This window comes from Ursus arctos, unplaced genomic scaffold (genome assembly GCF_023065955.2).
Source record: "Ursus arctos isolate Adak ecotype North America unplaced genomic scaffold, UrsArc2.0 scaffold_37, whole genome shotgun sequence".
Classification (NCBI taxonomy): domain Eukaryota; kingdom Metazoa; phylum Chordata; class Mammalia; order Carnivora; family Ursidae; genus Ursus; species Ursus arctos.
The window spans coordinates 6,955,326-6,981,236 of NW_026623053.1; the positions used below are offsets into that span (position 1 = coordinate 6,955,326).

The following is a 25,911-nucleotide window of genomic DNA, read 5'->3' on the forward strand; positions in this document are numbered from 1 at the left end:
GCCATCCGTTTGTCCTTCCCTTGTAGGAGTCTTTTATTTTTAGTAACTTTAAAGATTTTCTCTTTGTCCCCAGTGTTTTGCGGCTTCATCATATTTTTGTCTAGTTATAGCTTTAATTTCCAGGCACTTGGTAGCCTTCTCAACCTGAGTCATTCAGCCTTTCAGTCTGTCTTCCACGTACAACTGCCCCTTTATATGCTTTCTCTCTCTGTACTGTATAATGGGTGAATTTCTCAGTATCTTCCAATTCATTTATTCTGTCTTTTGACTATGCTCTGTCTAGAGTTTATTCTATCAACTGAATGTATTTCAAAGACACTATTTTTTCATTTCCAAAGTTATTTTTTCCCCTACTACCTCATCTTTTCATAGAGTTTTGGTTTTGTCTTTTAACAGCTTGTTCTTTTTTCTGATTCCCTCTTTTTTCTTTTGAATATCATATAGTTATTTTAAAGTCATTTTCAAATTGTTCTGTTATTTTCATTTCCTTCAGAATGAATGAATTCAACACCCAACAACTTTGTTTTGTTTTTTGGTCTTATCATATACTGTAGAACTTTGACGTGTATGTTCTTCTCAAGTGGGAAATCTTAATTTTCTTCTCTTCTCACTGCCTTGGCCCTTTCTCCCCACATATAGTCTTACTGCTTCCCCAACTAACCCCTGAGGCAGCCAGGACTTAACATCATGGTCTGAAGCTCTGGTCCTGGGTGCTATTCTGGACATCGTGGAGCCAGTCCCAAGCTAGTGGGCAGCTGGCTGCAGGTCTTGGGTGGGAGACTACGTCTGCTCTCTCTTGCCTCTCCAGGAATGCAGATTCTGATAACCCACTGTACCAGGGAGCAGTTGGTCACAGCTTGTTTGTAGACTTCTTGCTTGGGCAGAGAAGCCTTCGTTCCAAGCAGTGAATGTGGTTCTGGTCTCCTACTTTTCATGGGGTAGTTACTCACTATTATAGCATTGAATCCAAACTACCTCTCTCCAGACATGTAGCCCAGCACACCAGCAGTTTCGTTCCAGCTAACTTTGTGGTTCTGTTTATTTCTGGTTTATGCATACACTTATCTTATCTTTTTTTTTTTTTTTTGAAAGTGGCTGTTTCTTTTCAATCTCTTCTATTTTGTATGTGGTCGTGCGAAGGAGCCACAAAATGTGAACTTACAATGTCAAACTGTTTTCTGTCAATTCTGTTTTTAAAACATTAATTTTTATCAATGTAACAATCCAAAAATTCTACAGTATTCAGCAGTGAAAATACTTACCTTTCTCTCTCTCTCTCTCTTTTTTTCTCACCAGCAAGCAAAGATAAAGCTGATTATGTTTTACTGACAGAGTCTCTTATTTACATAGGCCTGGCTAATTGACAGTAAATGGCCCCAAATGGTTAGTTTTAATTTGCTTTTTTAATTTTTTAACAGGGGGAACAATGGGTTGAGAAGCAGCAGCAGTTCAATGGTGCTATTATTGTCTGTATTTGAACCTAAAACTTCTGCAGTTTTTAAATCTAATCTTAATCAGAGAGAAATCCAGCTGTTTATACGTGCATTTCAGCTGTTATGGGGTGAAGCTAAGAAGTATGAGATGACTAAAAGAAGGGAATCATAATTTTGGAATTATTTTTTTAATCGTCATTGAAGAAAAGCCTTACCACCTACTTCCAAGTCTTTCATTTCCCAAAGAAGATTTATACATATTTTATCATTGAAGGCTGACTTACCCAGGATTCCATTTTAATTACCCATGCAGGTTGCTGGCCTGTAAGTGTTTATTATGCAAGAGCTGAAGAATATGTATTTGTTATGAATGAGAGTTGAATATAAATGTGCCACGCTTTACATAACATGTATGCCTGAACATTTCTGTATGACTTATGTCTCAACAAATCATACTGTGTTTTCCTTTTGAAGTATAACATAATTTCAAAGACATATTCCTAGAGGAAAAGAAAATATGATCTGGAACACTATAAGAAAGGGCAGCACTGGGAGAGTGAATTTACCAGTCAAACACGTAACTGGAAAATAACTTAATGGTGATAAAGCAACAAATACCGTAATTGAAATGTTATACTGAAAACACAACATCGCCAAATGTCAAAAATTATAGTAATCGCCAAAAAGTGAAAACAGAATCTAATTTTGTCGGAGGAACACTTGGCACTTGTAGACAAAAACATGCATCAGTGATAGCTGCTTTGAGGAGATTTTCCACTTTTCTCTCTCTGATGGGAATGATTTGAGAGCTAGCCCCTAGGTTCAGATCTTGACTTCCCTTTGTTATCTATGTGGCTTTGGGCAAGTTTCCTTGCCTCTCTGTAAACCTCTCTGACACCCAGTTTCTTCATCCGTAAAACGAGGATAACAACGATTACTTTTTAGGGGTAATGTGAATGAAAAAAATTGCCTGGCATATAGTAGGAACCCAATATGGGGACTATCAGTGTTATCGTCACTAACTGCCCCCCCCAAGATAAGAAAAGTACAAATGCAAAACAGGGACCGCACCTCTACCACATCCGGTGTAAGGGACGCTCTGCATTTTCACTCTCTCCTCTGTGTCTGACTGACATGCAGATTGCATATGAATTTCCCTTAACAGGATGGAAGGCAGGACAACAGGAAGGTGGGATTAAAAGAAAAGATTAATTATAACATATTCATAATATGTCAAAATATTAATTATAACAGCTACTGCTACATTCCCTAGAACTCCCTATGCACCAGGTGAGATATTTCATGTGATTTTATTTAACGTTTACAACAACCCTATGGAGTAAGCATTACTCCATAATTCTATTTAACAAGAGGAAGTCAAGCTGACAGTTTAAGTAACTTGTCCACAGACCAGAAATTAAAAACCCAGACCTGTGCAAAGTCATTTTCTGTTTAGTGTGTATCATAGCACACCAGAACACGGCTGAAGAAACACTACAACAGGGAAAGAAGTATATACCCTAAGCAGTACGGGAACGTGCTGAATCAACATGGTAGTTATATTTCAGGTGTTCAGGTTGAATCACTTCCAAACGTATGCCGAATTGAAGAGCTAAGTCCAACCAGCTGATTTCAATTTGTCTGTAATGAGTACATGTTGAATAAACCCGACCTTGACATTTTGCATCCAAGCTGAAAAAGGAACTGTCAGTCTCTTAGGAGGATGACCACAAAGTTATTTACAGGTAGGGCATTAGAATCATTTTTTCTGAGGAGACAGGAAGGAAGATATCAAGGAGGATTTTTAAACAAAATCAAATGACCTACAATATCTTCATCAGCGAAGGCTTTAAATAGTAAGACTTCCTAGAAACTTGTAAAGAACCTACGTAACTACTAAGGAAAAACAAATTCCTCAAGAGAAGGGACCAAGGTCTAAATATCCCAGCTGGTAAAGTGAGGAACTTCTTGGTAATGTAGCAAATGGCAAGACCTTAGCGCCACTTAAGGCCTGGGTCTTCGTAAAATGTTCAGGTGTTCCAAATTTTACATTTTAGGACGTTTAGTGTCTTAAATCGTAAAAGATTAGTACAACACAGTTGATAGGAAGTACTGAAAAGTGTATCATGAAAGGAAAAAAAAATGAAAGTTAGGACACTATTACACAGGAGTGTACATTAGAGCTTTTAGAATTGTTCAGGAGAAGGATGTGGCAGGTAGAACAATCGCTTCTCGAAGATGCCTACATCTGAATTCCTGGGAATCATGACTGTGTCACCTTACATGGTGAAAGGGACTTTGCAGATATGATTAAGTTAAGGGTGTTCAGATGAGATGATTATCTTGGATTATCTGGGGGGACCCAATAAAACAACCAGGGTTCTTATAAGGCTGAGGTGAGAGTGTAAGAGCCAGAGAGTGGCTTGAAGATGCTATGCTGGGGATTCTGAAGATGTAAGAAGGGTCACCCACCACGGAATAGAAGCAGCTTCTAGAAGGGGGAGAAGGCAAGAAAATTTTTTTCCCTCGGGCTTCCAAAAGGAACACAGCCCTACTGACCCATTCTAGGCTTCTGACCTCCAGAATTAGAAGATAATAAATTTGTGTTGTTTTAAGCGACTCAGTTTGTGGTCATTTGTTAACAGCATCGGTGGGAAACAAATACTAATGACCAAGAGGGTAAGCCTACTGTGGCTAGAAAAATTAAAATACACATGAACTCTCAGATGAACGTTTGCTTTTAAATGATGAAGGCCTTTAAAAAAATTATGATATATTCTCATTCAAGTTTAAAAGTCAAAGGCTTAAAGAAAATACACAAGATAGTACGTTGACACCGTAAAATAATTGTAAGAGTGGTTTTCCTCCCCTTTATCTAGTGTCTAAAAACACTTAACATTTGTAGAAACCAACTAGCAGGACAAGCCCTTGGCTTTGATCACAGACGTGTGATCTACACCGACCTTGTGAAAAACACTTTCTTTTTTTCATAAGTCTCAACCTCTTATAATGGGAACTGGGAAGATGACCAATAAAATCAACCAACTGTGAAAATAAGGTCCATAGGACAGAGTGAAATCCTGATGGAGAGAATAATATATGATATAGAAATAATCACAGGGAGATGAGATCTTGTGCAGTATTTGTATGTGACTCACAGAAGATCCCTGACTTTCATCCATCATATTCTGTCCAGTTTAATTCTTCTTGTTACACGGCGGCATAAAGATGATCCTGACCTGCATGTTCTCAGCCAGATTCAATGAGGACGATATTGATTCCATTTGAAAATTCCTTTCTATGGGGCAGAATACTACGAGTAATTAATGATAATTGCAGTTAGTATTTCTCAACATATAAAAAAATCAGTTTCTGCTCAGACATCTAAACTCAGAAGTAGTCTGAGTCTTTCTTACCACTGCCTTTTTGGCATGGGCCACTAATTTAAATAAAAGAAAAATAAATATTTGCTTTCCCACTAATAGTATCCAAGTCTGAAGAGCATGTGTGCACGTGCACACACACACACGCTATCTCACAATTTAACCACAAAAAAGTTTGTCAAAGGAAATAAATCCGTAAGCCAATAAAGACTTGCCCTCATTTTTCTTTTTCCTAAAACATGTATCTTCGCCCCAATGTAATGATATACTTACTTTCTTGCTTTACTGTCACCCATATATTACAATTGAAATGTTTATGCTTTATGTGCTCTCAGAGTTAGAAAATATTGAAACAGATAGTCTTCCGCATTCACAGGCATCACCCATTGAATGGTTCAGAGAACCTATAGCAGCATCACCTTTGGAGGCCATATTCCTATAGAGCTAGAAGAAAACCCAAACCAACCAACCGACAGCTAAGCCAGGGTTACTTTGCATGCTTGTTTACTTGACGATGAGAGTGGGCTACGGACAGTCAGTGTGATGGATAACGCTGAGCCAGAGCTTGTAGGCAAGCCACAGGGTTTGTCAGGGGATCTCTAAGAGACCAGTCATGTCCATCACTAAGAAAGCCATGAGACCGGTCAGAGAGGAGGCCAAATTTCTAAAGTGGCAGCTTCCTGTTATACTTCCTTTTTTTTTTAAGATTTATGTATTTATTTGAGAGAGCATGAACAAGAGAGAGAGAGAGCATGAGTGAGTGACTGAGCAAGGGGGGACGGGGGGACGGCAGGGGGATAGAGAGAGACAATCCCAAGCAGACTCTGAGTTGAGCACAGGCTCAATCTCACGATCCTGAGATCATGACCTAAGCTGAAACCAAGCGTCGGATGCTTAAACGACTGCACCACCCATGCGCCCCTGTTACACTTCTTTATTCTACTTCTGACTCTTGAAACAGTAGAACTTCTTCCTCTTCCTCCATAAATGGGAGCCTCTGTTCTGTTGGGTGCCTCCAAGAGTCTATGGCAGGCTCCTTTTATTCTTGACAGTAAACTAACTCCTCAAAAAAAAAAAAAAAAAGCCAAAGACATTCAACTGATGATTGAGCTTTCTTCCCTAGGCAAAATTAACCAGGAATCTCATGTTCCACGAGAAGAGCACTTTAGTGGAATTTGTATACTTAGCGCTAATTATAATTTGCACGGTTACATTATTCTATGGAGAATCGCCACAGTAAATCGCAGATCCTCTAAGTTCTTCTAATAGCCCTTCTTTAGCAGCCTGCTCAGATTTTTCTCTGTTTGTATCTTTGGATGGCTAACCTAACATAATGCCTTTGAGAGAGAGCTCTGTCTCAAGTTGTCTTGGAGTCCTAATAATTGTTTGGCCATCATAAAGTTTATGTGTCTCACAGCAATAAACGTATTCTGTTTTCCATTATTTGTTATGGTGGCCAGAAACCGGGAGGGTATATACCCATGAAGGGTGCCAGATAAAATATAGGACACCCGTGCAATATTTGGGACATACTTCTACTAAGAAATTACCCATTGTTTATCTGAAATTCAAACTTGACCGAGCATCCTCTAGTTTTGTTTCCTAAATCAGGCAACCCTAAGGCTCTTGCTTCCTGCAGAACCGCTAATGAATCCAATCCTGGGGAGGCATAGTCCAAGTGGAAGGGTGAGGAATGTGTGGTCCTAAATCTCTAACTTCAGATTTACATCAGTGTCCACATTTCTAATAACTACCTTTGCTAAATCTAGTGACTTAGTTTTACCTTAATGGTCAGAAACAAGGCAGAATTTTTTAGAAGCTTAGGATATAAATGGGGGGGGGGGAGGAAAGAAAGCCATTTCATTTACCTCTTCACTGAAGCTTTGAGAAAGGTCACATTCCTGTATAGTTTTTTGCAGGTACTATGCACAAGTTCCTTACGTCCCTTCCAGGAAAGGAATAGGACTCTGGTTTTCAACCCTGAAGATGACATTCTGAGGTGCCGTCCACAAGGTGAGTGCTCTGAGTGGTTTCCCCAGAAGCAGGGGTGAGTTTGACAAATCATGAAAAGATCATTCTTAGAGCCAGTGACTGCTCCTCGGATGCTCTTTGCCAAAATTCCCTGTTAGTGTTAGTTCTTGATGTTTCTATGTTACGGCAGGGCAACGACTTCTAAACGCCAGCTGCTGGAGTTTTTATTGGTCTATGTGAACTAAGATAAGTAAGAACATTGTGCTAAATTTTTCATAAAGGTAAATGTTTCCAATTTAAGGAACAGCCCTTTATTTCTGGAGATTATGTCCTTTTGATCTTTCGGTGTTAAACTTTTTTTAATGGAATTATGGTGACACTGGATATGAAAATTTTAAAAAAATGTTCTTACATAGAAAATTGACTGGTAAACTTATGTCTCCCGAATTCTTTTAAAACCTGTACTTGTCTGTAAATCTGAAATATGGGCATCATGCAGCACACTTTTTAGGTCTGTTTCAGAAATACCACTTCATGTCTACCACTATTAAACACTTTTACTTCTGATTCATGTATCCCCATTTTTGGCAGGGGAAAGAGCACTGGACTCAAAGAAATATTTTAGGCTGAAGATCTATTGGTGGAAGAAGAATATTTCTGTTCTCTTATAAAGTTCAGAAAACATGTTTCAGGTGTTTCTTTCCTACAAGAAGATCTGAATTACTTGCCTCACTTGCTATTTTAAACATCGTTGTTTTGGTAAGTCAGCAGTAACATACACTCTCTATAAATGTCAAACATAAAACGCAGCACGTTCAGCATTCAGTAAGCTACAGCAAACAACTCAGCATTCCAGTCATTCGAATTGTCTCTCACAGAGCTCAGCTCATTCTCACTTGAAACAAAGAAATTACTATTTTTTTTTTTTTTGCAATTCTTATGGCCAACATGGATTAGGAAAGCTCGAGAAAATTTTCTTGCTTCTTTCATGAGAAAGGGCTTTTAAAAGAAAAGATTTATTTATTGAAGAGAGAGAGAGAGTGGGTGTGCACGCCTGTGCATGCTCAAGGGGGGGGGCAGAGGGAGAGAATGTCAAGCAGCCTCCCTGCTGAGTGCACAGCCCAATGGGGGCTCGATCCCATGACCCTGAGATCGTCACCTGAGCCAAAAGTAAGAGTCAGCTGCTTAACCGACTGAGCCACCCAGGCCCCCCAGAAAGTTCTTTCGATAAATATCATGAAAGAAATAATATTATGGGGGCGCCTGGGTGGCACAGTGGTTAAGCGTCTGCCTTCAGCTCAGGGCGTGATCCTGGCGTTATGGGATCGAGCCCCACATCAGGCTCCTCCGCTATGAGCCTGCTTCTTCCTCTCCCACTCCCCCTGCTTGTGTTCCCTCTCTCGCTGGCTGTCTCTATCTCTGTCAAATAAATAAATAAAAAATCTTTAAAAAAAAAAGAAATAATATTATGAACACAGAAATTATAATTTCCAAGTTTTTTCTCTAGAATATTCAGACACGTACTGGTTCTTTGCAAAAATCCCATTTGATTGAATATTTTATTTATTTATGTATTTTTGAGAAAGAACATGCAAGAGCGGCAGTGGGGAGGGACAGAGGGAGAGAGAGAATCTTAAGTAGGCTTCATACTCAGCATGGAGCCCAAGGCGGGGCTAGATCCCACGACCCTGAGATCATGACCTGAGCCAAAATCAACAGTCTGAGCTTAACCAACTGAGCCACCTAGGCACCCCTGACTGAATACTTTAAAATTCACTTTAATCCTCACACCATTTCTTTAAGGTCTATGTTACTCTCCATGATGCAGAAAAGCATAGAGAGGTTGAATATAAGTTAAGGACGTTAGAGGAAGTTACAGAGCTGAGTGATGCCACCAACGACGGGGATAAGGGAATGGAGCCTGCCCTCGATCACTGTATCATGGGGTCAAGTTGTGCAGTTATGCCCTCTGGTTGATTCTGAAAGCAGGAATGGCTCTCCTCCATTGCAGGTCATTTGACCACGGGATAGACAAAATACGTTCATGATCCTTGTCAAGCCAATAAGTGATACCTTGGAAGTACGCATGTGTACCTTTGGTTTGGTTCAAGGTTTTGATGGAGACGCGTGATTCAAAAGCATTTAATGCATGAAGTCACTCCTGGCTCAGGACAGACCACAGCCCACCAGCTGGTTCACTGCATGCATCAGTGTAGCTTACAGCCAAAGAGCAATGAAAAAGAGAAAATCACATCTGTGACCCAGTTTTTCTTTAGCTACTAGTCAAATTTGTATCGTGCACAGAATTGGATGGAGCCGAAGGCAGTAGTAGTCATTGGTTACTTCAGTGTTCTCACTTAAAATAAAAGCATCTGCTCCTGGGAACAAGATGAGGTTGAATGACCCACTCAGAAAATACGAGAAAGCACACAAACCACCCAACATAACAAGTGGTAATGTCCTAAATTGAAACGATACATACATGAAAGATTCAGATCCAAAAGCCTCTCAGAGCTTGTGCTAGAATGTCCTGCTCCTGACAGTACTTAGCCAGTGTCGCATGGTTATGGCAGTATTCATGTAGCACCGACAACATCAGGTCGCTCGATGCGGTAGTTACAGTGGTAGGCCCCCCAACAAAAACAAACACAGAGAAAAAACCCTAGCTGGCCTTTCCCAACTGTGTAAGCTAAATATTTGTACCGTAATTTTTATTGACATAGTTTTTGGGTTTCTATTCTTAGTTTCTTACTCTCTCCAAACGAGTTTCCGTAAGTCGAGTTTTAATGAACGATCACGCTGTCTAGGAAAATGAAGAGGCTAGAGTAATGGGAGACTGGAATGATAAATCTGTGTGTGTACAGGACTGACATATAATTAAGTCATTTATAGAGAACTTTCAAATAGAAGTTTAAATTTGATCCTTATAAATATCTTGTAAGATTGGTGCTATCTCCTCTTCTACTTAGCTGAATCAATATACGGAAAAGAAGATGTGCTTATTCAGTGAGCTTGGAAGTCCTGGCCTTCACTGAAGGGATGGGGAGCGAGGGCCAGGCTTTGACTGAGGGGCTAGCGCTATCCCTAATTAGCTGTGGGATCCAACGCTTCTCATAAATCATTTTCCTTGTCTGTGCCATGGCAGAGGATAACTGAAGTTTGTTCTTTTGTATTTCTTCAAGAGTGACAAGAAGAGCCACCAGAGGACCCATGACACGGATTCCACCTGATTTAAAGAACTGTAAGGAACACTTTATGGCTCTCTCACAACACTGGGTCAGCCGTCTCCTCTGTTCCGCATCTCGGTGTTGGCGTCAAGCAGCGGCCAAACGGTGGTTTTAATACAATTTAACGTGGTCCACGAATTATAATCTCTAATATATGTGTGTATGTGCGTGCATCCCCAAATATATTAAGGTTTGAGCAGGGGGGCAAAATTACACATGCACCTGTTCTTGAGACATAAACCGTTCATTGTAACGCGTCCCTGGCTGGAGCGTGCGTCGGGGTGTGAGGGAGGTTCGCATCCCACAAAGCCATTACTGACTGACAGAAAGCATGACAACACAGAGAAGAAATATAAAAATTGTGGCAAATATTACTGGTTCCCTTAAAGTAGTATATTAATGTATTGGGATCAAGAATGACCATATTGATCGCTTTTTCCCCCCATTCGAACCCCGTTAGGACATACACATGTCCTTTTTTTAGAAGCTGCCACCTCACCTTCCACATGCCCATGTCTGGAGCGCTCACAAGGTGAAATATCTGCACACTTCACCCAGGGATGACCCTGCATTGTTTGGAAGAGAAGTCCAATGCAAGGTCACACTTCAAACCCGAGATTCTATTCCATCCCAGGGGAAGCCAGAGTAAAGCCATTAGGTTTCTCCTTTAGCATACCAATCAGCAGGGGCAAACGAGGGCTATGACAGAGACGTCCGAGCTATCTGTGTCCCGGGCATTCTAATAGAGCTCAGAAGGCTGGGCTTGATACCATCATTTGGAGAGTTGTGCATAGAACGGCAACGCTTAAGAAATATCCTTTGGTGGTGATGAAAATATATGGCACTCCAAAATAGCCTGTTTTGTGGAAAAACAATCTGCCACGTTCTGTGTTCTGAATATAGCCAGCACTGGAATGAAACGGTGTGCGTTAACTACGGCAATAAGAGAGAGCTCATTTCGCCTGCCCCTGTCTGGCCAGTGCTAACCATCCTTTCCAACCCAGCTCAGCAGTCGCCTTGGTGTTACTGGATTGTTTTATGTCTGTTTACACCTGTTGTCTCCCCAGAAAAGTGAGCCAAGTCAGGAAACGTATGTCCTTTGTTGTGGGATCTCTCCAGCTAGCTCAGCACCGGACAGGTAGCTGGTGCTGAGTCGACGCTTGTGCAGTCAACGCTGAGGACATAGATGCAGCCGGGCTGCAAACAATACAGGTGGGTCCGCGTGAGGAGCACCCAGAGAAAACAGGTGAAAGAGCAAGAGGGAATTCAGCGGGTAAACCAAGGGTCATTGGGCCGAGTTCAAGAAAATGCTAGAACATGCTTCAGTTTGCACAGGAGCTCGCCTTGAAGAAGAAATCATTTGTTTTCCTGCAAAATAATTTACAACACTTACTGAAGAAGAAAACAGGTTTGCAAAGAATCTACATTGTGGTTCTAACACAGACATCGCCAGTACCACTGAAGATTCCCAGAGTCCACAGCACTGGGCCTAAGAATAATGGGCCAACAGTAATCGCCACACAAGGTCAGTGTAAATAAGCTAGTCGTGGAGAGCCACGTGGGATCTGCTCACATTTTACTAAGAAAAGCGAAGAAAGCAATACGAAAAAATTCCCCTTGGGACTGTGACTTAACATGACATGCCCGTTAGTTAAACCGATACTACTATTTGGGGGCAGACCATGTTTCTCTGAAATGAATTAGTTGAAAGCAAGTCTCTCTTCTGGAGTCTAAAGTTCTACACATATGATTAACTCCTTGGAGGCATCTTTGAAGTGCACATGTGTCATCACACATGTAACAGTCTATCATCACCTCTGCTTACGATAAACAAACATCCGCCATCTCAGAAATGAACCCGAGACTTCGCTTGCAGGGCCCTGTCATTCAGGATGCCATGTTACTTTTCAGTACACAGACTGGCTCCATGCTTCTGCTTTCAGTCTGGTTAAATCAACATTGCTTGGTAGTGTAGGGACCCAGCAACGAAATGGATGGCTTTATATTTCTGAAAGGTGACTGACCTTTAATAAATTAAATGAGAGGGAGAGTGGAAGTCAGGAATGACCAGGGCTGGAGGACTTGGTTCTAGCTTCCTGGTTTTCCTACCATCCAAGGGAAGAGAAGATGGCTGCCAAGATGCTGACAGAGGCAGGAGAGGAAACCAGTGCCTCCCCTCTTCATACTTGCTTAGAGCCTCCTGCCCTCTTTCTGGCTATGAGGGCCTTCCCTCAGCCCTATAGACTGTACGTGTGTCCCCTGGATTCTGTAACCAGCATCAGAAGATCAAAGCTTCCCAGTCTGTCCTCTGGAGAGACAATATCATGTTTGCAGGAGAGAATTCAAGCACGCCAAAGAACCCATTTCTGTGTAACTGACTTTCCCCCAAGGGAAAAAGAAAAACATGGTCATGGGGGGTATATAGAGTCAATGAATACAAGGGGAGAAGTGCCTGGGATTGTAGGAATTGAAATCATGATCCTGTCTGAACTGCTATTAAAGAAAGTGTAGTTTTGTGGAAGTCAGGTAGACTTGCTTCCAGGACTCTGATCTTGGTGAAATTATTTAAAATCACTGGGCCTTAGTTTTCCTGACAACAGGGTTGGGCCTGATGCAGAGGACCTGAGAGGTCCAGGACTCTAGGCCGGGACTCCATCATCTTCCCCAGCCACCAAAATAGTTCATCTCCTCAATATGTTGAAATTCAGATGAACAAAAACAAAACAAAAACTATGAAGAGCAAGATAATTTTAAAGGTCCCTGATAACTCCATCATTCTTAGGACCCCCCCCCCCCCCCCCGCCAAATGCTTAAGAGTTACTATCTTAATAACATACCTACGATAAGACTAGGGAACAAATTAAAAGTCCCTACAATCTCTGGTCCCCTCCCCTTAGCTCCCTTTTTTAAAACCTAGGGACTGGCTAAATAGTTCCCCCGAATTCCTGCACAACCTCAGGGGGTACCGTTCATGGCAAGGACAATGTCAGTGTGCTCCCCAGAGTGTGGCATCAGTGGTCCTGACGAAGATGCTTTTAGAGCGGACGGGGCCTATGTCTGAGTCTCATCTCTGCCACTTACTGGGCATACGACCCCTGGCAAGCTATTTAATGATCTCTCTGATCCTACTTCCTTCTCTGTAAAATGGAGATAATAAATTATATTTTCAAAGGCTGTGGTAAAGGCTAAATGAGACAACAGAAAAGAATCTGGGGTAGGGGAGGCGTACCAACACCGATATTAGTTCTTTAAAATCGCAAAACCTATGACATTTTACAAAGAACGCTTCAGAGAACAACGATGTCTAGGGTGTGGGGCCCATACTCTAAGGACAGACCAACTGTGAAATGTGAAACAGCTCTCATCTGCTGAAGATGGGCTAGGTGCCCCCAAGGTTGAAGGGGTCAGAGTGTTGTGACCCAAGCACTACACAATTTTAAGACTGAAATTGTGGTAAGTGGCAGAAAGGAAGGCTGACGAGCTCGCTAATGAACTAGGGTGTGTTGGTACAACTGTTATCAAGGATAAGCAACTGTTTAAATAACACAGGCTGAGCTCATTAAGGACGTGTGTGCTGCCAACAAATTACAATGTGCTTAGTTCAAACTTCTTTGCCTTTCTTAGGAATCGGAGGCCAGTCAATATTTAGTTGCGCTAAGTCTTTTAGTTGCCTCTTAAATTAAGAAGGGATTCATCTACACAACTTAGGCATTAGAGATTCTCACAATATTAAAACTGAAGTGGATTTCAGATCTCTAGGCCAACCTCCACATGTCACACCAGCGAGAAGCGAGGTCTAAGGAAGGCGAGAGACAGGCGTGCGGTCACAAAAGGAAAGCCAATTCTGGCACTTGGTCTCATTAACTTATTCTCTTTCTTACTACAGGAAATCAGTCTTTAGCTTTGTCTATACACATACTAACAATTTAACAGTGGATATATGGATTCCCCTCTCAACTCTGCGTAATTTATGCAGGGCACTGGAAAACCTCTGAAGGGCTGGGGCAATGACTGCAAGGAGCAGCTGGGTGGGACTGTGTGGGAAGGTCTGAGGACAATTCAAGAAGGTAACAAAGAGCACAGAGGAAGGCTGTTAGGGACCCGCCAGTCTGGAATATGGGTGGTGAAACTGGAGTCTGTTAAGGAACCAAATACAGAATGATTCTCCATAGCCAGGGTGTAGGACGGTGACTAGCGCGTAGTAGGTATTTAGTACTTATTTGCTGCATAATCGGCGGCTGAACCAGGACTGACTGAATGAATCCATGAAAGGAACTGAGCTTCAGAGGCAAGAGAGAAGAGGGGCCGCCCAGTGAGAGGAAGGAGGGAAGAGTTACCACAGCTCTCCGCAACCTTGGCCGAAAGGACAAGACTTGCTTCTCCTTCAAGGACGGTGCAGGGAGTGAGGCTGGGGCCCTCCTGCTTCTGCCTCACATTCCCCTTCTGAGGAAACAGGCCAATTCCCATGGCACTGCTTCTGCTTCTACTTCTGGCCACTCTGCTCTCAGGACGGAACACGCAGAAGTGGAACGCGTGAGGGGGAGTTCCTCTCCAAGGGCAACAGAAATTTCAAACCCACAATGTCACCTTATTTTCAGAGGAGAGTCTGCTTACATGCTCTCCGTGTATGCTACAGACCATACCGACACCGATGGAAAAACGTTTCCTAGGAGGACCTTGAGATCAAGAAACAAAACTGATTGTAGGATAGCAGAGACAATCCTAACCTAATGAAGACTGAGAGAGAGCTGCGATTTCCTGGCCCATGTTGAAGTCACTGAAACACTCAGTCATCTGTGGTCCTGAGCCCGGCGTGCCCTGACCTGCCAGGTCTGTTACAGCTGGGCTTTGCATGTGGGATTCGTGTGACGACTGCCAGGGGCACAGACGGGATAGCGAGCAGTAGCTCATTCTATTTTCTAAACAGCAGGAGGTCAGTGTTAGACAATCCCTTTCCTTTCAACACGTACATCTAACAGTTTTTAATTTTGTATGCAGGATGGGGCCACCTGGAAGACAACCTGCACCACTAATCGACACCGTTTGAGGACTAAATGGAGAAGCTGTAATAAAATACTGCATTGACGCCTAAGGAAGACCTTTCTAGGTTCTTAGGATGCAAGCCGCTTACTGTTCAAGAGGGACACCAACATGTCGGTGGGTAACAACAAAGCCTTGGCCAGCATCTTCTCTAATGCCGTCCAGCAGACTAATGGCAAAATGATGCTGGTCAGGGGTTGGGGGGCATAATGGGTTCCGCGCCACGTTCATATGAAAGATACGTACAGCTCAAGGAGAAGGCGTAATGTCTGTAACGTGACCTTCATTTGACATTTGATTCAAACCAAGTTGGTGCGCAAAATTTTTGCTTTTGGCAAAACCAGGAGAATAGGTCAGTGAAAAGAGCAATGATAGAAACACTCTTCCTCAACTCACAGAGTGACTGGCAAGGCTTTTTATTTATTTATTTATTTTTGGCAAGGCTTTTAAAAAATATTTTTAGCTCAGTTTCAATTCCCTAAAAAGAAATGCCACCTAAAAGAAATGTGTTAAGCACCCTCTAAATGTTTCTCATTAAGTTGCCAACACTGGTACTCACCCCTTAAGGCTGGCTTAGAGCACTCAGCCTCACTCTGCTCTCTCTGCCGTCTGAGGAATAAACGTAAGACTAGCTGCTATTTGAAAGAAAGGGACTATATCTGTAAGAATCTGCATTTAATATTTGTAAAATATGTTGAGAAATAATAGGACAAAGCGGCTTAGAAAACAATGTTCTGCAGTGAAATTACTGAAATAGTAGTAATGAAGCCAAACTGAAAGGTTTTCCTAATAAAGGGACGGGTTTGTTCTCATAGTATAAATAGTCTTAGCTAAGTGGCTAATTCTTCTAAAAAGACCAGCGTTTGGTTAAGAGTGAAAACACACCACCATGTCTGGGTTTAGTATGTCACGAACTCTCTAGAATGGCTCTCATATGCTGTCGAACTCTGAGCATCCGGATTCTTTTTTTTGTCTTTAATTATGCTGTAGAACACCTAACTTCTCATGTAAAAGTGGGTCTAAGGAGAGAGGATGAGCAGAGCCACCCCGATGCCCACTCACCTCCCATGATCTTGGACTGGCAGTTGATAAACTCCGGCTTCCTGTCCGGGAGATACCTCTGGCACGTGTGGTGCAGGATCTGGAAGAAGGTGCACTTTTCTGAGGCCGTGCTGGCTACCCACTGGTCGAATGCGTTTTCAAACAACAGGTCAAACTCTGCAGAATCCTGGAAAAGATGGTGAAAGAACGACTGACCTCAGTCTATAAAAACTGCTGCATGCAGCTGACTCCCGACAAATGACTCGTGAAGGCCGGAACACCTTTCAGGGCTTTGGTCTTCATCACAAGGCTTGTCTTTGTGAGTACCTGGATGCGTGGAAAGCAAGTCCGCCTTTCTCTGTCTCTCAAGCAAGCCCCCAAATCTTCGAGTATTTATAGATGTCCCCAGGAGGCTAGTACCACGAAAGCCCCTAGAGCCTACCACACATCGATCCGGCAGAATTCAGACTACAGACCGCCTCCCTGATGAGCTGGGAAAGGATTCCTTCAGGTTCTTAGCACTGGTAGTGAATCTTGCCCCTGACCTTTGGTAAGGAAAAGATTCTCCCTTCTTATTTTAGCATATAGTTATAGTTCACATTTTATTTTTCCTCATTATTGAGGTTTTGTATAGCGAGTGTGTGTGAGCAAAGGGGAAAGTATTTAAATAAATAATTCTACCTTAAAATGTGTCTCATGTTAAATCCAGCAGAACCCTACTACATAATTTGTAAGGTGCCATCTATTTGTTTGTTTTGGTGAATAAACCTCATCACTGGTGGTATCAGGCCATAAATGAAGCTTTGATGCACATGGTTTTTCATATTAATCACCACAGACACGGTATTTGAACTCTGCCCTTTGCACTTGGCGGATGAACCTACAGCAGCCAGCCCGTCCTCACTATGCCTCCCCTTAACGTTTCTGCATCAAACAGGATGAGAAGACTTGTAGTTCCCCGTAAGGACACAGGCAGCAGAAAGTCTTAGCCACCTCACTGAAATAGAGAAATAGCTTTGTTAGAGGTGACTCAGACAACCACCACCACTGCCAAGGGCAGCGAGAGAGTCACCGTGGGCAGAGGACACCTTCGCTCAACACTGGGCATGCGCTCACCCGATTGGGATCGATGCCGTTCACCTGGCGAAGCTGCTCGAGCATCCACTGTGATCTCCGCACGAACGACGTGGAGCCTTCGAACTGCTTGACCTTCGTGATGGACGCCTGTGTGGGTTTCTTGTTTGTCACTGCCAAGGAAAGACCACTCCGATCAGTGGGCGTGCGGGCGGGATCGTTTTCTCATTCCACCTACGTGTGTATCCACACACACACACACACACACACACACACACAGAATATGAGTATGTGTGTCTCTGATGAGGGGTGAACCCAAAAGAAATAGCTCTAGTCTCCACTCTCAAGTAGTCACAATATAATTATAACTGCAAACGCTGCTTCACTTGTGCCTGCCTCCACTCAAAGCAAGCACAACTCCACCGAGGGACACCAAGCACTTTCAGCGGAGGCTGCGCGTGCACGATGACCGACTGCAGGGAAGGCAGCCCACGGGGCTGGCAGGAGCTGGGTAGAGGTCATTGGGAAAAGCTGCATTTTATTTTTTATTTTTTAAAAGATTGTATTTATTTATTAGAGAGAGAGAGAGAGAGAAAGAGCATGCACAAGCAGAGGGAGGGGCAGAGGGAGAGGGAGTAGCAGACTCCCCACCCAGCGGGAAACCAAACACGGAACTCAATTCCAGGACCCTGAGATCATGACCTGAGACAAAGGCAGATGCTTAACTGACTGAACCACCCAGGTGCCCCGAAAAGCTGAATTTTAAAGGAAGTGGAGGTTACTGGCTCCCCTAGGAAATTACGATGCATATTTCTTTTTTTTTTTTTTTAAAGATTTTATTTATTTATTTGAGAGAGAGAGAGAGACAGCCAGCGAGAGAGGGAACACAAGCAGGGGGAGTGGGAGAGGAAGAAGCAGGCTCCCAGCGAAGGAGCCTGTTGCGGGGCTCGATCCCAGAACGCCGGGATCACGCCCTGAGCTGAAGGCAGATGCTTAACGACTGAGCCACCCAGGCGCCCCACGATGCCTATTTCTAATGTGATCTTCCAGTGTAAATATACTAGGCTTCACTGGTAAGATAGAGAGTAATGCCTCACTTAAAAAAATTATTTGGCTTTAAAATATTGTCCTTTTTGAATCTAGTTTGCATCTGTTTCTGACTGTATTTGGCATTCACGCCCCCCCCCCCCCCCCCCCGCCGCAATTCCTGAGATCACCACACCTGCAGGAGCAGGACAGCTCCTCCTCCCAGTCTTGGTCAGTTCTTCCTTTGCCCCTTCCATGCTGAGGATGGACAGCAGCCCCTCTCAGACAGAGGCCAAGCACCAGCCACCAGGAGAGAGGAACTCTGGGTAATTCTACGTCTGCTTACTTTGTGACTTAGAGCCTCCAGGGTGGGGTGGCATTAAGTGTTTTGAAAGGGCTTTCCTAAAAGCTCCTCCTGAGGCCTGGCTGGAGGAGTTGTGAATTTAACGGAAAGGATCTATGAAGGGAACTGGGAAAAGTGGAAAGTATACTTGTGATGAATGCAATCCTAGTTAGCTGTGGATCAGTGGCACATTCTTTCTTCGTTTCCAGTAATCCTGCAGATCCTACATTTCCAGATAACGATGCAGATGTTCAACAGATGGCAAAAAGAATCCTTGAGGGACGAAGGACAGAAAGCACCTATTCCAGTCACGGTTGCTGGTAAGAAGACTCTCCTTCATGCACAGGAGAGTTTAGGGCAGTTTCAGGATCTGGGATCATTAAAGCAGGAACTCGGGGACCAAGAGGGGAATGAAATGTGGGCACCCTGCCTTTACGTCTGGTAAGGGCCCGATGCTTCCAAGACTAAAAGACCTCTTTTTATGACCTCAGTACAATCTTTTCCCTTTGCTCCAAACCAGAATTTAGCAAACACTAAAAAAATAATTTCAAATAATGCTTAGGTTTATGACTCCTTATGTCAGTAATATTTGGCTAAAAGCTTCTGAACATTTCATACCAATTACGTTTACTTTCATGGTTAAAAAGTCATCATCCCCTCAACACCCGCGATCAGTGGAAATTTTATAGTCTTCTATTCACACACAGCCTGTCTGGCTTACCGCTCCATGTGGAAGCCTGTTAAGTCCTCTTAGGAATATTGCCGAACTAAACTCAGGCGATAGTATCAGTCCGCCCAGGGCTCTGTTTAGCCATTTAACTTAATTCATTTATTTCATGTGTCTCCTATGAGATCGAATAGGTTTCTCTGACAGTCATGCCCTGCTCTTCTGTTTTCATGGTAGAGGAAACAACATACCTGGAATACAGGCAGGTCCTAAAATGTGCTGAAAAGATTAAAGAATACTTTTCAATAACAGGAAAACATGGGTTCCTGTATTAGACGCACGCCCCTAAACACACAAAGAGATTTCCTCCTTTGTTTATGTAAATTACACGACATTTAGGCATCCTGGGAAACATGAAGGCTTCCCTTCTAGCTTTAAAGTGGTTATGAACTCCTATTTTTACTTCTGGTCCATTTATTTCCAAGTGGTTCACAGCATTATAAAAGCTCAGACACAATGCAGGACTGCTGTAATTACTTGCATGTTTAGGATTGACATTTTAGAAAAGCAAGTTCCACTGGAAGTCTGTCACTGAAATGAGAAGGGCAGGAACCCCACCCACATGACAAATGCCCCACAGAACTGCTAACGGAGATCATGCTGCAGAGTGGTCATTTCTCGTGGGGCACTCACAGCTCCAGCCATGCCTGCCTCGTTCTCTCTACTCGCTTATTCTTTGCCCAGTTCTTAGAATCTTGGTAGTTTTCCTGGGCACTGAGCCCGGTTTGGTTTAATTTTTGTTTATTGTTATTATCTCCAACATCCCAGTTTCTATTTTGAAGCAGGTGCCTTAAAATTATATTATTATATACACATTATATAGAGTTAAATAAAGACTTGCCCCCTCTGAAATCAAAACAACTGCACAAACGCACCATTGCCAGACTTTCTGAGTTCCGTGCTTGAAGAAGCCCAGACTTCTTGATTTCTCCCACACTGGTTTCTCTGAGCAGTCTGGCCATTCAAACCTAAATATGGAAGACTGAACCATCTTTTAAAAGCTCCTCAATGGCATCTCAAAATGCTTAGAATAAAACCCTTACCATGACCCGCAAAGCCCTAGATGATCTGGCCCTCGAGGATTTCCCCGTTCTTATCTCATTCCATTCTCCCTATTGTCCACCAGGCTCCCGCTGTCTTTTGCTCCTGGGAAACAGCAATTCCCTTCCACCCTTTGCAAATGCTGTTCCCTTCACTGAAATACTCCTTCCTTGGCTCTTTATGGTTGTCTCTTGTTCACCATTCAGATTTCAGCTTACATGTCAAACTCCATAGGAAAAAAGTGTGATCGTTTATCCGCAGAGATTTCCCTCACTGTGTTATTTCTTTCACTGAACTCTGTTCATTGCAAAACAGGATCTCAAACCTGGATAAAATACTCAAAATTTGCTTCTCTGAAATATTCATGAAGAATAAAACCAGATTGCTATCATGTCCATCAAGTCCTAAAACATGTAAGAGGAAGATAAATCCCCACACAGATCTTGTAAGCTCTTTCCTACCAGTTTGTGAGGTAGGAGCCAAGAAAGTAACAATAACAAATGACATTTTCCCCAGCAATTAAAGGTTTTTTTTTTTCTAAAGGGTTTTACTTATTTCTTTTGGAGAGAGATAGAGAGTGAGCACGCGTGCAAGGAGAGAGCAGCAGAGGAAGAGAGAGACTCCCAAGCAGACTCTCTGCTGAGCGCAGAGCCCGACATGAGGCTCAATCTAATGACCCCAAGATCACGACCTGAGCCGGAATCAAGAGGCCGATGCTTGGGGCGCCTGGGTGGCACAGCGGTTAAGCGTCTGCCTTCGGCTCAGGGCGTGATCCCGGCGTTGTGGGATCGAGCCCCACATCAGGCTTTTCCGCTGGGAGCCTGCTTCTTCCTCTCCCACTCCCCCTGCTTGTGTTCCCTCTCTCGCTGGCTGTCTCTATCTCTGTCGAATAAATAAATAAAATCTTAAAAAAAAAAAAAAAAAAAAAAGAGGCCGATGCTTAACCAACCCAGCCTCTCAGGGGCCTCCAGCAATTAAAGTTTTAAAAAATCTTTTAAAAATACAGTTTCCGGTTTTTTCTCTCGTACTTAACCACAGGTCTGTGACAGAGGTAGTGTTACTGCTATCATCACTGTCTTTACAGACAAGGAAACTGAGGCATGGAAAGCATTGACTTGCCAAAGTAATACTGTTCATAAAAGAGAAAACTGCAACTTGCACAATGAGCTTAGGGGCCACTGCCCTTTTTACTGTAGCTTTTTGCTGCAATGTCAAATGCCACATTTTATGGAGCCTGGGAGGCTCATTAAACAAGGGCTGAATTGTTTGTTCTAATGATACTACTGTTGTGATTTTGACGATATCCTGAACTGTTATTCCCTTAGTATTTCCCTTTAAACTTGGTTGTTCACTTAAGCTAATGAGGAACAAAGCAGATTAAAGCCATAAATAGATACATGGCTCAGTCTACATTAAACAGAAAATAATGTAAAAAGTACAATTAAGACATAAATGCTATTAATTTCAAATTAGGGAGTTGTCAGCGGAAGGTTTGGCATGTGAGGTCCACTCGAAGGTAAAGTGGTGATTAGCAAGTGTAGACAGGTGTTCAAGCCAATTGCAACACAGATGTTCCCTTAGATATAATCATGAAACTTACCTGGAAATGGCTTCTCGAAGAGCACCGTATCGTGTGCACTGGGTCTCACTTAGTAAGCCAAGTTTTGGAGTTATCCAGGCCTAAGGCTGCTTTTTCACTTTCTTTTCTTTTTTTTTTTAAAAGATTTTATTTATTTATTTGACAGAGAGACAGCCAGCGAGAGAGAGAACACAAGCAGGGGGAGTGGGAGAGGAAGAAGCAGGCTCATAGCGGAGGAGCCTGATGCGGGGCTCGATCCCAGAATGCTGGGATCACACCCTGAGCCGAAGGCAGACGCTTAACGACTGAGCCACCCAGGCGCCCCTGCTTTTTCACTTTCTGTTGGTATCAGAGGAAACATGGAGAACATGGCAGAACCCAAGAACTTACAGACATATCAGGACACCAGAAGGAGATAAATTTTGGGTTAGAACTTCTTAGGAAATCTCTTTTCCTGCAATCCTTATTCTAGCAGCAGCTCTTGTAAGCAATTCTGTCTGCTTCAGCCTCCCTGAAAACACAGTTTCGGCCTTGAGATTCAGCAATCCAAGATTTCCCTTTGTGCATGATTTTCTAGCTTCCTGAGACTTTTCTCCATAGACTTGAGGAGAAAATCAATTTGCATGCGTTTTGGGTAAAGGGTAAACATACAATGGATTCAGAAACCCGGCTGGTATCAGCTCTTGCAGCTTCACACCTTATAAGGAGAGGGTATACCACGTCTGACTGATGTGGTGTGACTGTGAAACGAACCAACAGGCCCAAGCCAAGGACACAGATGCTCAGAGCGAAGAGAACCAGGGTGGCTACTGAGGAGATTCAGTCCAATCCCAGACCCCGTCCCATGTGGTGCAGTAACAGAGGGGTTAACTACAGCTGTACACTCTTACTCTGTTCTTATTTCCTCAATTCTGGAAACAGATGTAAACATCATTTTGGGTCTATTCTTAGGAGAGATTTACAAACAGAGGATCCAAAGACAAAGGCATCAAAGAAGCAATATCTGACTCAAGAACAGATTAGATCACAAGAAGTTCAAGGGCTGGGAATAAAAACCTGAAAAAGAGATTCCTTTAATGTTATGCTTTCCTTGCTATTTTCCATTATATCCAGGCCAAGGAGCGACTCTCTGCAGGGAAATGGCATCCTTGGTAGAAATTCAATATGCATTTTATCTGGCACGGTGGTGAAAGAGTCTTCTAGAGCTCAAATACCCCTCACGGTGGGAAGAGGCTGAGTCACTGCAGCAGCCTCTTACTTCCTTGTCCCTCAGCAGCTGTGAAGAGGGGCACTCGCTCAGCATCGTGTGGGGGACGGGCCTGGTGCGGTGCTCCCCGACACCGTGCACCCACTGCTGAGCATACAGTCTTGTCAGACAGGAGTCAGTCTAAAAGAACCATGGGAGGACGTGAGGTGGATGGGGATTGCCTTCGATGTGAGAAGACTACTCCCCAAAAAGGAGAATTTTTTCTGCCTTGAAGGAGGCAGAGCAGCAAGAGAATTTTCTAATGGACTAGGTACTAAACATATAATATCACTAGGCTTCTGGAAAAATCAAAGCTGTTATTACTTAGCAAACACAGGCTGTCAAATATAATTACGACTATCAGTCAGGCAAAGGCAGACTTACGTGTTCTCTCCGCTTACTTTCTTCTTCGCCTCCACCACCACTTACTTAATACTTTCAGTAATACAGGCGAGAGGAGGGTGTAAAACTCACTGACCGAACATCTAAAAAAAGTGAATGATGGCACTAAGAACCTGCCACCCGCACTCTTTACTGTGTTAAAGGGAGGAATAAAATCTAGCGCCATGTTCTGGGTAAAATGAATGTCGTTTACATGAGTGAAAAGGATCTATAATTAAAATTAACTGAATTTACTTCGGCAAACTCCAGGTAATATCTCCTAACGGTAAACAGGCAATATTCTATGACCCAGGAATTCTACCCCTGTGTCTACACAATTGAAATGAGTGGTGCTGTGTCCACCTTTCCGCCTGAAGTAACTCACAATGGACAAAATATGTGCAAAAATGAAGGACAGCGATCCTTGAGAGATGGCAAATGAATGAGGTGAACCCTATGATCCCCCGTGTTTATTTGCTGCTTTAAGAGTTTCTTCCAGGGGCGCCTGGGTGGCACAGCGGTTAAGTGTCTGCCTTCGGCTCAGGGCGTGATCCCAGCGTTCTGGGATCGAGCCCCACGTCAGGCTCTTCCACTATGAGCCTGCTTCTTCCTCTCCCACTCCCCCTGCTTGTGTTCCCTCTCTCGCTGGCTGTCTCTGTTGAATAAATAAATAAAATCTTTAAAAAAAAAAAAAAGTTTCTTCCAGGCTGTGCTGCGAGGACGAGGCGCCTCGGCAGAGACTGGCAGATTCTGTGAGTTGAAGAGACAGAGCTGAGCGCCTGGGGAGACCTAGGGGTCAATAGTCTCACGTCAGAGTAATGAAGAAGAGAAAAACCACACTGGAGAACACTGGAGATCTGCAGAGATTCAGCCTTGAGTAGCTAGCTGCGTATTTCTCACCACACGTATGTGAGGAAAGTACCTGAGGCCAGAGAAATAACCATTCACAGTGAAGAGAGGAAACAGGCTTTGGGAAGAGTTTCCACCAGACAAACTAGAAAACTGATCTTAAAGAGCAGAAATAACTCTGAGGGGAAAAAGAGAACAAAGTCGTGGAAAAACTTACGTTACCCATTTGCAAGACTTGTTATTTGACTAAACTAATCAAGACATTGTGGTACTGGTGTCAAGACAGGCACACAGGTCAGTGGAACAGAGTCCAGAAAAAGACCTGCATGTATATGGGAAATTGGTATTCAAAAAAAGTGTAAAGGCAAGGCATTGGAGACAGGATAGTTTTTTCAACAGATGATACTGGAACAACTGGACACCCACATGCGAAAAAATGGAACTTCAGCTCATAGTTTGTACCATATACAAAAATTATGTCAAAATGGATCAGAGACCTAAATGTGAAAGCCTAAAACTACAAAACTTTTACAAGGAAACACAGAACAAAATCTTTTTTACCTTGGGCTAGGCGACACTTTTTAGATGTGGCACTAAAAGCACAGTTCATGGAAGAAAAAATTAGGTAGGACCAAAATTTAAAACTTGTGCCCTTCAGGAAAACGAAAAAGACAACGCACAAACTGGGAGAAAATATTTGCAAATCTCTGATAAAGGACTTCCATTTTTACAAGTTTATACTTTTAAAACTCCTTAAACCCAATAAAAACCACTTTTAAAAAAATGTAAACGAGATCCTGCTGTAAAAAATGTGTAGAAGATTTGAACAAATAGTTCATAAGGATGTAGGTGGAAAAAAAGCACAGGGAGAGATGCTCAACATTATTAGTCCTCGGGGAAATGGGACGCTGACACCATCACGAGGCACCATGACACACCTCTTAGAATGGCTCAAATGAAAGAGACTGACCCCAGCACGGATTTGCTCGGGCACAGATATTCACAGCAGCTTCACTTGTGATGGGCAGAAACTGGAAACAACCTAAAGGTCTATCTCAGCGCAACTATGCTGAGTGAAAGGCAGATCAGAAAAGAGTACATACGCTGTACGCTTCCATGTGTTTACAGTTTTAGGAGATGCCAACTTGTGTCTAGGACGGAAAGCAGATTCATGGTTGCATGCAGACACGGAGTATGGGAATGTTGGGGGGCCAGAGAGAGATTACAAATGGGTATGAGGGAATTTTTGGCGATGATAGGTTCATTTTTTTTGTTTGTGGTGATTTCATGGGTATATATATATATATATATGTAAAAACTCACCAGCTGTACCACTCAGATACGTCGTTTCCTGCACATTAATTATACCACAATAAAATAAAGCTGTTAAAAAAATTCACAAACTGATCTAGGCAATTGTAGTCAAAATAGACATTGCCTTCGGTGGAAGTAGACAGGAGCCTCCTGGGATGCTGGAAAAGTTCTATATGTTGATATGGGTGATGAAGACATGGGCTTTTATGCATATAAAACCCCCACTGAATCGTACG

The 25,911-nt window shown here is 42.9% G+C and overlaps 1 protein-coding gene across 3 annotated transcripts in view; it reads right to left on the minus strand.

Annotated features, from left to right (window-relative positions):
* Nucleotides 1–25,911, minus strand: part of STXBP6 (syntaxin binding protein 6) — a 239,345-nt gene that overhangs the window by 32,769 nt on the left and 180,665 nt on the right. For all 3 annotated transcript variants that reach the window (XM_026486466.4, XM_026486467.4, XM_044379615.3), the window contains 2 exons: nucleotides 17,212–17,342; nucleotides 16,117–16,282 (listed from right to left, as the gene is read on the minus strand). In XM_026486466.4, coding sequence (XP_026342251.1) covers nucleotides 16,117–16,282; nucleotides 17,212–17,342 — 297 coding nt within the window. The remainder of the gene's footprint in view (nucleotides 1–16,116; nucleotides 16,283–17,211; nucleotides 17,343–25,911) is intronic.